Source organism: Pseudopodoces humilis, chromosome 12 (genome assembly GCF_049639895.1).
Source record: "Pseudopodoces humilis isolate 2021_Gansu_Grassland_sample_001 chromosome 12, ASM4963989v1, whole genome shotgun sequence".
Classification (NCBI taxonomy): Eukaryota; Metazoa; Chordata; class Aves; order Passeriformes; family Paridae; genus Pseudopodoces; species Pseudopodoces humilis.
This window is the reverse complement of record NC_142211.1, coordinates 4,832,251-4,846,908: the sequence shown is the minus strand read 5'-3', so window position 1 is coordinate 4,846,908 and position 14,658 is coordinate 4,832,251. Positions and strand designations below refer to the sequence as shown.

General features: G+C 46.3%; 1 protein-coding gene across 1 annotated transcript in view; it reads left to right on the top strand.

The window, feature by feature from the left end:
- The window catches only part of LOC148183300 (uncharacterized), a 44,616-nt gene extending 32,229 nt beyond the window's left edge, over nucleotides 1–12,387 (top strand). The window contains exons 4-5 of the mRNA XM_088061388.1: nucleotides 10,041–10,330; nucleotides 12,196–12,387. Coding sequence (XP_087917514.1) covers nucleotides 10,041–10,330; nucleotides 12,196–12,387 — 482 coding nt within the window. The remainder of the gene's footprint in view (nucleotides 1–10,040; nucleotides 10,331–12,195) is intronic.
- Nucleotides 12,388–14,658: the final 2,271 nt, after the last annotated feature.

Here is a 14,658-nt window from a genome sequence, read left to right as displayed (position 1 = left end):
GGCTGCATGGCCTGGGCAGGGGATGGGAGCCAGCTGGAGTTCTGCTACCTTTCAAAGCTGGAAACCAAAGAGAGAGAAAAAATCCCAGGCTTAGGTTTTAAAGGGTGGTGTTCACAGGTTGATCTCACTTTTCAATGGTCAAAACTACTGTCAATTCTCAGAAACGGCCAGTTATTGGCCAGGAGAAAAACTCCCATCAGCCTCCAGCAGCCTTAACTTCCTTAGCTGTTTCCCTTTGTTTCTTATATGCCACTCTATCACAAATCCCAAAATACTCTGCCTCCTATCATGTATCCCATACCCCAAGGCAGCAACACCCCTCAGTTGAAAACATGTTCCAACACTGACACATCCTCATGGGTTTCACATCATGGCATTGGGGCTGAGGGTCTCCTCAGACAACTCTATAAGAGGCCTGGACAGGGAGTTCCTTCCTCTGAATCCTTAATCTGGGTTCCTACATGCCTTTGCAGTACTCAGCAGGCAGGCATACAGCAGCATGGTGACCACCTGGCAAAAAGTCATGTCCTCTGTTTCTCCTAAGCTTCTAGCACTCAGTATAAATTCAGCCAATGCAGTCATACAGACAGAGCTCCTGTCAAAGCATTTGACCACACAAGCTTCAGATTATGGGGTGTGTGCAAGTATATTCTTGGAGATAAAGGGTGATAGTAAATGCCTGTGGGAGGTGTGGCCAGGTAGGTTAACTGCTCTGCCTGATGGCCCAGCTTCAGGAGGAGGTGGACAGACTAAGGAGTCCAAGGAGATTAGCCAAACTGTGATCTGCTATCTCTGGTACACAGAAGTCAATTCAGCGTGGTGACTATGGAGTTAGGTCTAGAATCTGTTCTGTACCAGGAGGAAGGAAGCATTACAAGGGATAGGGAAGGGTGGAAGCAAGTTACTGCATGGAGCTCTAAGAGGGACCCCTCCTTATCCTTTCAGCTACTTTTGCAAGATGGGTATGAAAACCTGGGTATGGTAAACAAAGTGCATAATGAGATAGGAGTAACCTATGCAAGCACTCTCACCAAGGTCAGGTCAACAAACTCACAAGACCTGCATTAAGAGCAGTGCTGAGAAAAAACAGTGGCAAGTTACTGTCATCAGTGACTCCCTCCTGAGTAGAACAGAAACACTGATTTGCAGAATGAATACTCCTCTCAGGGAAGTTTGCTGCCTCCCTGGGGTGTGAATCAGGGATGTCACCAGACAACTGAAGGACTGAGCATAGCTTTCAGACTATTACTCAGTCTGGCTCTTTCATGTTGCAGCAAGTCCAAGGTCAATCAAAAGAGATTTCAGGGCCCTGGAAAGAGTTCTAAAAGATTCAGGGGCACAGGTAGTGTTTTCCTTGATCCCTCCAGTAATGAGGAGAGACTTTGGAAGAAATAGACAAACCCATGATAACAATATCTGTAGCTTTCCATTTGTGGATGCTGAAATTGTAAGGGAACAATTATATCAGTTGAATGTTCATAAATACATGGGCCCTGCTGGGATGGATCCTGGAGTACTGAAGAAGCTAGCAGAAGTTATGGCAGGACCCATCTTGATCATCTACCCAAGATCGTGGGAGTCTGGGGAGTTCCCTGCTGACTGGAAGATGGCCAATGTCATTCCAGTTTTCAAGAAGGGTGTGAGGGAAGACACTGGGTACTACTGAAAGGAATTTAAAGGACAATGCAGTCATCAGGCACAGTCAGCACGGGTTCACAAAGGGAAAGTCCCGTTTAACCAGTGATATGGACCCCCACTGTTATAAATGCATATTGTGATATTGGCTTTTTGCAAGTATTAAGATGAATGTTATATGTATAATGTTAGAATAGTTTTTGCTATGTCTTTTCCCTTTTCTCCTGCTATTAGCTAGGAATTAGGCATAGGTCAAGAAGAATTTTGGACGTTAGGGTTAGGTCCTGCCTGGACAAGTGAGATAACCTCCAGTGAACAGATGAATGGAGCCCAGGCTACTCAACTTCACTATCAACACTCACTGCCTGTAGAAGAAAGAACCCAAGCCCAAATAAAAAGATGATAAAAGAGAAATTAAAACCAAATGCGTATGCTCTAAAAAGGCAGACCCGAGGAGTGACCATGCAAAATAGTTCTTGGAAAAATTTGAATATGCATTAAACCCCTACAGCAGAATGGTATATAACGGGTGTCCCCAAGACACCAGGTGTGCTCTTGGCAGAGAGCCAAGCACCTGGCCATTTTAACTCTTTGCTTTATTATCTTTTTCTCCTATTGTCTTTTTGTTTATATTAAACCTTTTAAAATTTATCGGGTGAGTGAACCTCATTTTTCACACCCACCTAGTGGATGAAGGGAAGCCAATGGATGTAGTTTTTTTGGAATGTCCACTGGTGGTATTCCTCAAGGCTCAATTCTAGTGCCAATTCTATCAATGACCTGAATGCAGGAGCTGAATGCACCATTAGCAAGTTTGTTGATAATACCAAACTGGGAGATGCTGTTGAATCTTTGGAAGGATGAGAGGCCTTGCAGATGGATCTAGATAGATTGGAGGATTGGGCAGTCAGCAATGGCATGACATTTAACAAGACCAAATGTTGGATTCTGCATCTGGGATGGAGTAACACTGGGCACCATTTAAATTATAAATTATAAATTAGAAGAGGAGTGTCTTGAGAGTAGCCCTGCAGAAAGGGATCAAAGAATCATAGTACCATAGAATCATAGAATATGCTGACTTGGAAGGGACCCTCAAGGATCACTGAATCCAACTCCCAGCCCTGCACAGCACCATCCCCAAGAGTCACACCATGTGTCTAAGAGTATTGTCCAAATGCTTCGTGAACTCTTTCAGGCTTGGTGCTGTGACCACTTCCCTGGAGAGCCTGTTCAAGTGCCCAACCACCCTCTGGGGGAAGAATCTTTTCCTGATATCTAAACTAAACCTCCCCTGACTCAGCTTTGTGCTGTTTCCTCGAGACGTGTCACTGGTGTCTCGGTTTTGGAAGACAGGTGTCTGCTAGGGAGGGCAGGAGCCTCCCTTGGAATGAAAATGTAAACCCCTTCCCTCCGAATTATTATAATTTCGAAATCAAGGGGCTCCCAGGCAGAGATCTGGGGATAGGAATAACAGTTCTTTACTAGTATGTGTAACAAGGCAAACAAACAACAATAACTACAGCATTAACAACAAAACAGAACCAGGGACCCCATGACAGCATTCTCGGCTGAGACGGGAAGGGATGGAGGAGAGGCTTTGCTTCATAAACCCCCTCGGGCAGTCAGTCCCGGTGCTCTTGCAGGGCTCTGAGGTACACTTAGCTGGAATGGCAGGAATGAGCAGAGATCCTGGGCCAGTGGCTGAGGTGTATCAGCAGCTCCACAGCGGTGGCTGGCACTGCCTCACATCCCGGCAGGACAGGGGGTGCGAGGCCCACCAATGAAGAGGGAAGAAGAAGCAGCAGCTCTGTCTGGGTGATGGTGAATTCCCTTCTCTTCGCAGCAACAGCTCCCAGCAAAGAGTCCTTCTGTGAAGCCGAAGAAACCAGCAAAACTGCCCCCGCCCTCCCTTTTTCCTGCCCCACTTCCTCCCTGGGCCCAGCCGAAGTCTTTGTGTTTCTCAAATACCCACTAAGTACCAGCAGTCAGGTTTTTCCTGCAACTAATGGGTAAAAATTTCACAGGTGAGCCAGAACTAAAGGAAGGACACCTAACCCCCAACAACTGCTCATAAGACTAAAGAGATCCGTACCTGACCCACCACTTCCCTTCATGAGGAAGTTGTAGACAGCAATGAGGTCTCTCCTCAGTCTCCTCCAGACTGAACAGATCAAATTCCTTCAGTCACTCCTCATATGGCTTCCCCTCAAGGCCCTTCACCACCCTTGTTGCCCTCCTTGGGATGGTCTCTAATAGCTTTATATCTTTCTTATATTGTGGTGCTCAGAACTGCCTCCAGGACTCAAGGTGAGGCTGCACCAGTGCAGAGCAGAGCATCCACTCTTTTGCCCAGCTGGCAATGCTGTACCTAATGCTCCCCAGAACACGGATGTCCCTCCTGGCTACCAGGGCACTACTGGCTCATATTCAACTTGCCATCGATCAGGATCCCCAGGTCCCTTTCTGCAGCACTGCTCTCCAGCCTCTCCTTCCCTACTCTATGCACACAACCAGGGTTGTCCTGTCCCAGATGTAGAATCTGGCACTTGCCCTTGTTAAATTTCATGCAGTTCATCAACTTTATACCGTTGGATCTGGAAGTGGTGGTTGACAGCAGGCTCAGTATGAGTCAGCAGTGAGCCCTGGCAGCCATGAGGGAAAATGGCATCCTGGGGTGCGTTATACACAACGTAACCAGCCGGTTAAAAGAGGTGATTATCCCACGGTATTCAGTGTTGGTGCAGCCTCACTTTGAGAGCTGTGTGCAGTTCTGAGTCCCAAAATCTAAGAAGGATATGAAGTTACTTGGAGTCAGAGACTGAAATGTTATAATTTACGGCTTAAACATCTCCATGGACTTTTGCCTATTATAGCAAAACTGTACGAAAGCTTCAGAGAAAACCATCACACCCTGACTAAGGCCCTGGACCAAGCTTAGCACCTTTGGGGTGGAGACCACAGCCCTGACACTATCTGATGCCAGGCTCGAACAGACCCTCACACCAAAGGGTGGAGGGGAGGAGAGGTTTTGGGTGTGTGGTAAAAAGCATTTGGTCAGAGGCAGTGAACACCTGTCACCCTGAAAACTCAGCTTCTGAGCTTGCTAACATAGTTTTCTAAGGACTTTCCCAGGACAGTAACTGTAAACATAGATATGTGTACAATGTTTCTGTTACATGTCTTGTGATGGGCATGTCTCATGGCCAGTGCAGTGAGAAAGTGCTATCCTGACCATCCAATCCCTGGCCGTGGTCAGAAGCCTATAAATCCTGGGAGGAAAAATAAACTCTCTCTTCTTTTCACCACACCTCGACCTGTGTCTGTGATCTATTCATGTTCAGCGGCAACAAACACCCATCCTCCACTGTGCAGAGGAGCCCAGCTGCAGGGGCCCCTTCACCCTGGGAAAAGCCGCATCCATGTGAAGGACAGCAGAAGGGGGTGTCATGGCCGATCAAAGGCCCCCCCTGCAAGGGGTCCCCAGACCCTGCACCAGAGCACTGCAACATGATGCAACAGGTCCACAGTGTTGCAAGGGACAGTGTCAAACTTGCCATCCCCAGGGGAGACACATGGGTTTTCCCACCTGGCCCAAACATACATTAATCCATGGGATTGTATACTTTTTGGTGGCGGGCGGTAGGGAACCCTCACCACCTAGAAGAACAGATGGAGGGGAGCAACGAACCATCATTGGGACCCTCAGAAGGCTGATATGTTCCTACCCAACCACTGTCACTCCCTCCCTGTCACCCCTGTGAAAAACGAGGTTCATTCACATGATAAATTTTAAAAGGTTTAATATAAACAAAAAGACAATAGGAGAAAAAGATAATAAAGCAAAGGGTTAAAACGGCCGGGTGCTTGGCTCTCTGCCAAGAGCACACCTGGTGTCTTGGGGACACCCTTTATATACCATACCTGCCACATGAATTCATGCATATTCAAACTTCTCCAGGAACTGTTCTGCATGGCCACTCCTCGGGTCTGCCTTTTTAGAGCATACGCATTTGGGTTTAATTTCTCTTTTATCATCTTTTTATTTGGGTTTGGGTTCTTTCTTCTACAGGCAGTGAGTGTTGATAGTGAGGTTGAGTAGCCTGGGCCCCATTCATCTGTTCACTGGAGGTTATCTCACTTGTCCAGGCTGGACCTAACCCTAACATCCAAAATTCTTCTTGACCTATGCCTAAATCCTAGCTAATAGCAGGAGAAAAGGGAAAAGACATAGCAAAAGCTATTCTAACATTATACATATAATATTCATTTTAATACTTGTAAAAAGCCAATATCACAATATATATTTATAACAATTTCCCCCCTTTTCTATTTTATAAAATCATTTGACTTGAACAATAATTCTTGTTTTCTAGCTTCTAGTACTCATTCATTTTTTTGCACAAATCAATTTGGCTTTTTCCAAAGAGTCTTCCACATAATTTTGTTTTCTTAATACCATGATCTTTTGTGCCGTTCCAGATGTAGCCAATTTTGGGTCTGTAGGCATTGTTACTACTTGCATGCCTTGAACTACGCTGGTGATTAGCCAAATTAAACGGGATTAAACAAGGAAGAAATATTAAACCATCTGTAGCACACAGGAGGAAGAAACATAGCTTCTTCCACCATTCTATCCCTAATACGTTATCCCACCAGTTAGTGGTCATCATTGATTTCCATTTTTGGACAGGCACAGAGGCTATTTTTTCTGATATTCTTGGCAATATCTAGAACGGCATCTCCATTGTCATCAATTTGTAAACAACAATCTGATGTATTAAACTTCCCACAAACACCCCCTTCTTCAGCCAATAAATAGTCCAAAGCCAGCCTATTCTGATATATTGCAGCTCTGGCTTGGCATTGCTGACTGACATTAATTCCATAGCCCTGGCTGTTTCATTGGTTATGATTTCTACAACAGCTTAAAAAACCTAAACCGAGTTTGTGCTAACACACTGTTAATAGCAGAAATGGGATCCAAACTGTCTATACCCCAACCAAATTTAGAATCCAAACTGCAAGAATTTTTAAATACTATAAATGTTAAAGTTTCTAGAAAAAAATAAAACATTTCAACTCATGGCTATCTCATAACATTCCACAGCTTGATTTGTCAGAAGTAAATTCTATCTCTGCATGGGATCAAATTGTCAATTTTTTAACACTTAAAGTAGAAAACAGAGATAAAACTGCTTCAAAGTATCTCCCAGTCATTCTTATAATTTGGAAAGAATTAACAGAGAAAAAGACATAAAAAAACAGCCACTGCAGTTTCTATCAGTTTCCCCTACTTCTTCCCCTAAACCCTCCGCCCCTGAGCTGAAAAAGATACATGGAACAGATACAGAAACTCAGGAAATGCACTGTAATAATGCCATTCCTGATTCCATGTGTCTCATCCAGTCCAAAATCTCTGATAGAGACCTTCCCCTGCACCCCTATATCCCAACTATTAAAACCTCTTATCTCCACGTAGCTGGGATCCAAGATGGAGCTAGCCATGTGCCAGATAGCTATGTGGAGAAATGTCCCTTGTATCTACCTCCTTCCCATGACCCTTTCCACCCACCTGTTTCCGCCCAGTTCCCCTACTCCTCCCATAACCCCTCCCCTCCCTCACACATTTCCCTTCCTCCTACCATACCCTGCTCAGGCATGACATTACCTTGCAACCCTACCTCCAAATGTTGCAACGCTGCTTCCCATGCCCCCGCCCCCTGTCCCCATGGGGAGGGGGGGAGTGAGAGGAATGGCTCTACCCTCTGCTCCCGTGGGGGGGCAGGGGAAGGGGTGTCCTGGCCCTGCCCCCCAGGGGGAGGAGATGTGTCCCTGCCCAGCCCCTGTGGGGGTGTGGGGATAGGCCACTTCACCGATCAGGGGGGGAAGCAGGGCCTTCAGGGCCAGGTGAGGGTGGGACTAGACAGGGAAACCCCCTGAGATACAGGCTCTGGGGAAGATAAGGATATGCCTACAGCTGCACCTGTAATATATACTGGCAAAAAAAGAGCTAATAGACAATATCAGCCTTTCTCTTACCATGATATCCGAGAGATATTCAAAATACAATGTGAATTTGGCAAAAATAGCGAAATACTAAAAAGAATGATTAAAGCTACTTTAAAATCTCAGGAGTTTGTTCCTGCTGACCTCCAAGACTTCTTCAGGTGCCTCCTAACCCCCACTGAGTTTGATTTTTGGGAAAGCTCATGGAAAAGGTCATTAAAAGACCTCCTAGATGAACTCAAGCAAAGCATGCAGGATGCAAGAGATGCAGAAAATAATGAAATTACTTTTGCGCACCTTTGTGGGGAGGGGAGGTGGGCCAAGCCTGAAGACCAGGCTCAGGTTCTAACAAAACCTATTTTAGATAAAATCTGTGATTTAGCAGAAAAAACTTACAATAAATTACCAACATTTGAAACCCAAGTCAGTTATGTTAATATTAAACAGTTTCCATCAGAAAGGTTTTTGCAGTTCGTCGACCGGCTTAGAGGTCATATCCAAGTGCAGGTAGAAGGATCAGTAGCACAAGCAGAACTGATTAAAGAAATGGCTCAAAGAAATGCCAACGAGGCCTGACACAAAGTGATTTTAAATCTGTCCATCCATCCTCCACCCACCATAGCAGACATGATCCAGGCCTGCACCAAGAAGGCAGATCTGTACAGTGCACACGACAAGAAACCAGGACCAATAAACCCAAGGACTGTAGCAGCTGCAACACCAAAAATAAACAAGCCACAGATGTCACCAGAACAGCTACAGCACATCATCTGCTTCCAGTGCAAGCAACTGGGACATTTCGCAAAGAATTTTTCTCAAAACCAGCAACAAAGGAAACACCAGAAAGAACCTGTAACCAATAAAAAAACCAAAAACCAACAAAGCGCTCTTCTGTCAAGCGTCAAGACACAAAAATGACAGACCTGAAACAGGAAAAAGACTCTATTTTAATAAAAAGGGGTGAAAAAGGGGAGCGGGGTGGAGGACTGCAGAAACATAATTGTGGGGAACGCATGCCTAAGAAGATCTAGCAACTGCAAAAGCGATTCAGACTCGTAACTGCTAAAGCTTTTTGTTTCAGATCTGACCATTAGACAGTCATTGGAGTGGACCTGCAGGAAAATTCACAAGACCTGGCTGGACTGGATAGTAGATATTTTGTTATTGGAGACACAGCACACACAGCCCTAGAAACTGAAATAGCCCTCATGACAATTAAGGGAGAACTAACACATCTCACTCTTCTAGCAAGATGTCCTCAGCCACCATTCTATTTGATCAAGGGGAAAAAAATAGCCCAAGTGATCCCTATACCAAGAGAAGTCCCAGTAGATGATAAAGCACCAGGAGTTTACTGGGCCGAAGTAGTTGGCGAGGACAAACCCATTATGGAATGCAACCTGACACATGGATCAGAACATCTCCATGTAGAAGAGTTGATTGACACTGCGGCAGATGTGACTATCATACCCGAAAGGGTGTGGCCTTCACATTGGGAATTGCAACCCGTGGCGGGCAAAATACAGCGTGTTGGAGGGATGAAATTGGCAAAAATCTCTAAAAGCATTGTTCAGATTGAAGGCCGGGATGGAAGATTGGCTAGTGTCTGTCCGTTTGTCACTGATTACAAATGCCCCCGTGGGGGAGAGACACCATGTCCCAGTGGGGAGTCAAACTAACCATTCCTGAGACCCCCAAGGATTTTTAGAGGGGGCCACTGTAGAGCGTCCTACCCAAAACTTAATGTGTCTGGATAATAATCCTGTCTGGGTAAATCAGTGGCCCTGCTGTAAACAGAAGCTCAGGGCGCTAGACGAGCTGGTGGAGGAACAACTAGTCAAAGGCTACATAGTAGAAACAACCAGCCCTTGGAATTCCCCGGTGTTTGTAATAAAAAAGCCAGGGAAAGATAAGTGGCACCTCCTTCAGGATTTGAGAGAAATAAACAAAAAAACAGAGGACATGGGGTCTCTCCAACCAGGGATGCCCTCTCCTACAATGCTCCCAAAAAATTGGCAATTGGCAGTTCTGGACATTAAGGACTGTTTTTTAAAAATTCCACTACACCCAGCAGATGCACCACGGTTTGCTTTTTCAATCCCCACGGTTAACCGGGAAGTCCCAATGAAACGATGGTGTTGTAGTGCACCTAAAAATCTTGGTATCTCCCAAGGGTAAAACTCACCTCCGGTTTGTGTAATGTTAGTTCCTACCTGAGAACCTTTTTCCCTTCCCCCATTCCCATTGGCTGTTAACTTCCCTGTGTCCCCCAATCACCCCCTCCCCCTAGTATAAGAGATAAGACCCAAGGCATTTCAGTCTCTTTCTTGCCCCGGATAGACGACAGACAATAAACCTGGGATTATTCCGTGCAAGTTTGGGCCTCCTGTGTCTAGATACTTTGAGCCCGTGTCCCGTGAAGAGCGGGGCTCTCACCACGGGGGGTAAGACAGAGGGGTCCCCCTGGGAGAGGATTGCAACAGAGTGGCGCCTGTCTGAGGGGCTGAAAAAGCCCACGTTCAGAGGCTTTTTTTTGAGCCCGGGCCAGCCGTTCTTTGGAGACTTTTGGATGCCGTTTGAAATACAACAAAAAAAGATTCCAAAAGGGAGTCGAAAATCCTCCAGCACCAGGGGACCGACTCCAGGACAACGGGTATCCTTCCACCGCCAGAAACGACAGAACAAGGTAAGATTTGACTCCGACACCGGGCCGGGGGGGTGGAGAGCGAAACAGACCCCGGGGGACTGTGCTCCTGTGTAACCCCTTCCGAGCGGCAGTCGTGCGAGGTTCTGCCACGTGCAAAGTGGCGGGGTTCCCCCAGCTGTGGGCAGAGAAGGGAGGAGAAGGAATTCTCCTGGGCTCGGCCATGTGCAAAGCGGCAGGGTTTCCCTAGCCGTGGGCAGAGAGGTGGGGAGAGGGAATTCTCCCAGTTGCCTGTACCAGTGTGAGTTTAATTGTAATCCTTGTGGTGCCAGTTTGTTTTCTGCGGTAAGGAAAATAGACAGATTGTGTGCAGAGCTGCTGTGACCTCCAGAATGGGATCACAGCTCTCCACACAAGAAAGGAGTCATACGCAAAAAATACAGGATTTTTTAAAAACCACAAATGTAAAAATTTCAAAATATAAGATAAAACAGTTTGTAACATATTTGACTCAGCAAAGTGAACAGATCAAATTGTTGCAATTAGACTCAGTAACTGCCTGGGATGAAACTGGAAATTTATTAACCTTAAAAATAGAAGGAGGAGACAAATCGGCTCTGAAATTCCTCCCGGTTTTTCTTTTAATTCGAAAAGAATTGGTTAACAGAGAAATAAAAACGAAAGACAAACAGGCACTGCAGTCTCCACCTAACTCCCCTAACTTTTCTCCCAAAACCTCTGGTCTTACACTGGAAGAGATACCCAGGACAAACAATACATGTTCTAGTCCCGTGTGTCTCTCTCAGCCACCCAGTCCTGCTTCATAAGCCATCAAGACTCCCTCTCTATACCCTTCTTTTCCCAGTGTTAAAGAAAATGTACCTTCCTATCCACACGTGGCTGAGAGCCAAGATGGCACTGGCTACGTGTTTCCCGGCCACATGGTGAATTCCCCTGTGTATCCCCTTTTTACCTACCCATAATCCCTTCCACCCACCAGTTCCCGCCCCTAACCCTTATCAAAATCCCTTTGTTCCCCCTGACATTCCTCCACCCTGCCCCACCTCCCGGCCCTGCTTGGCCCCACCCTATGACCCTGCCCCCCGAGGCTGTAACCCTGTTCCCTATCCCTCTGCCCCCTGTCCCCCAGGGAGGAGGGGTGGGGAGAGAGTTATACCCCTTGCTCTTGTAGAGGGGCAGGGGGAGGGGTGTCCCGGCCCTTCCCCCCAGGGTGGGAGGGCACGCCCTCTCCCAGCTCCTGCAGTGGTGGGGCTGGGTCTCTCCACAGGCCCGGTGGAGGAACAGAGCCCCCGGGGCCCGGCATGGGGGGGTGCAGGCCCTCTCCCGACTCCTGCAGGGGAGGAGCTCGGTCTCTCCACAGGCCCGGGGAGGGAATAGGGCCCCCAGAGCCTGGCGTGGGGGGGTACGGGCAGGGAAACCCAGGGAATACCAGCCCTGGGGAAGATGAAGTTATGCTAACAGCGGCTCCTGTAATATACAATAGCAGCAGAGGAGCAATGCAATTACAACATCAACCTTTCAATTACCAAGTAATCAAGGATATTTGTAAAATTAAGAATGATTTTGGTCGTGATAGCGAAGTCTTGAGGGGAATAATAAGAACTACATTGAAATCACAGGATTTAATTCCTGCAGATATTAAAGATTTATTTTGGTATCTGCTAACTCCCTCTGAATATGATCTTTGGGAAAGCTTATGGAAGCTCCCCCATTTATGTGGGGAGGGAAATTGGATTAATCCTGCTGATCAAGTGAGAGTATTAACGAAGTTTATTGCAGATAAAGTTTGTGATGTAGCTGAAAACATTTTTAACCAATTACCAACAGTTGATATTCAAGTCAGTTATGTTAATATTAACCAGCTCCCATCTGAGAGTTTCTTGCAGTTTGTAGATCGTCTTAGGCTACAGATACAGAGACAAGTCAAAGAACCAGTGGCCCAGATGGAACTGCTTAAAGAAATGGCCCAAAGGAATGCCAACGAGGCTTGTCGTAGAGTAATTATGAGTCTACCTATTAATCCTAAACCCACCACAGCAGATATGATTGAAGCGTGTGCCCGGAAAGCAGATTTGTAGTGTACACGACAAGAAACCAGGCAACCCAAGGACAGTGGCAGCAGTGACACCAGGAATGAACAAGCCACAGATGTCACTAGAACAGCTGCAGCACATCATCTGTTTCCAGTGCAAGAGGCCAGGACATTTTGCAAGGAACTGTCCTCAAACCCAGCAACAAGGGAAACACCAGAAAGAAGCTGCAGCAAGTCAAAAAATATTGAATTCTCAGCGCTTTTCTGTCAGGCGCAGAGACATAAAAATTACAGACCTGAAACAGGAAAAAGACTCTGTTTTAATGGGAAAAGGGGAGGAAAGGGAGCGGGGTGAGAGATTGCAGAAACATAATTGTGGGGAACGCATGCCTAATAAGGTCTGGCAACCGCAAAAGCGATTCAGACTTGTAACTGCTAAAGCTTTTTGTTTCAGATCTGATCGTTGGACTGTCGTTGGAGTAGACTTGCAGGATAATTCACAAGACCTGGCTGGACTGGATAGTAGGTATTTTGTTATTGGAGACACAGCACACACACCAATAGAGATTGAAGTGGCTCCCATGACAATTAAGGGAGACCTAACACACCTCACTCTCTTAGCAGGATGTCCTCAACCACCCTTCTGTGTAGCCAAAGGGCAGATAATAGCCCAAGTGATCCCTGTTCCAACAGAAGTCCCAGTAGATGACAAAAAACCAGGAGTCTACTGGGCAGAAGTGGTGGGTGAAGACAAACCCACTATGGGGTGTAACCTGACACATAAATCAGAACATCTCCATGTAGAAGGGTTAATTGATACTGGGGCAGATGTGACTATCATACCTGAAAAGGTGTGGCCTTCACATTGGGAACTGCAACCCATGGCAGGCAAAATACAGGGTATCGGAGGGGTGAAACTAGCAAAGATTTCTAAAGTGGTTGTTCAGATTGAAGGCCCGGAGGGTAGGTTAGCTAGTGTCTGACCTTTTGTAACCGACTACAAGTGCCCCCTGTGGGGAAGAGACACCATGTCCCAGTGGGGAGTGAAATTAACAATTCTGGAAACCCCCCATAATTTTTGATGGAAGCCACTGTAGAATGTCCGGTCCAAAAGTTATCTTGGCTAGATAATAATCCAATTTGGGTGAACCAGTGGCCTCTCAGCAAACAGAAATTCGGGGTGCTAGAAAAACTGGTAGAAGAAGAATTGGCCAAGGGACACATAGTAGAAACAACCAGCCCTTGGAATTCCCCGGTGTTTGTAATAAAAAAGCCAGGGAAAGATAAGTGGCACCTCCTTCAGGATTTGAGAGAAATAAACAAAAAAACAGAGGACATGGGGTCTCTCCAACCAGGTATGCCATCCCCAACTATGTTACCACAAAATTGGCTACTACCAGTGCTAGATATTAAAGACTGTTTTTTCCAAATTCCCCTGCACCCAGAGGATGCACCACGGTTTGCTTTTTCCATTCCCACAATTAACAGGGAAGCCCCAATGAAATGGTACCACTGGACAGTTCTACCTCAGGGGATGAAAGCAAGCCCCTTCATGTGCCAGTGGTATGTGGGGTCATTGCTGTCCTCAGTGTGTGCTGAAAAGAGAGATGCCATCATTTTGCATTACTTGGATGACATTTTAGTATGCTGTCCCAATAAGAACATGCTGCAAGACACCCTTGGCCTGGTGGTTAAAGTTTTAACCTCTGCTGGATTCCAATTGCAGGAAGACAAGGTTCAAATGATGCCACCTTGGAAATACCTGGGCCTGGAAATTACTGCACGGACTGTTGTTCCACAAAAATTGGAAATTATTGGTAATCCTAAAACTCTAGCAGATCTCCATTCCCTATGCGGGTCACTAAACTGGGTCAGACCCTGGCTAGGTCTCAATAATGAAGACCTGAGCCCCCTGCTCAATTTATTGAAAGGGGATAGAGAATTACTGTCTCTCAGGGAGCTGACTCCAGAAGCAAAAACTGTAATTGAAAAGGCACAAAAGGCCTTAACAGAAAGACAGGCACATCTCTTCAAACCTGAGCTGCCTTTCAAATTTATTGTCCTTGGAAAATTGCCACATCTACATGGGTTAATATTCCAATGGGCTGAGGGGCAGAGAGATGCACTCTTATTAATAGAATGGGTCTTCCTCTCCCATCAACGACCCAAAACTATCACCAAGCCACAAGAGCTGATGGCTCAGCTGATTCAAAAGGCCAGGGTAAAGCTGCGGGAACTGGCAGGTTGTGACTTTGTGTGTATTCACCTCCCGGTCAGGCTCTCTGGAGAAGGCAAAAACTCCCCTGAGAGACTGACC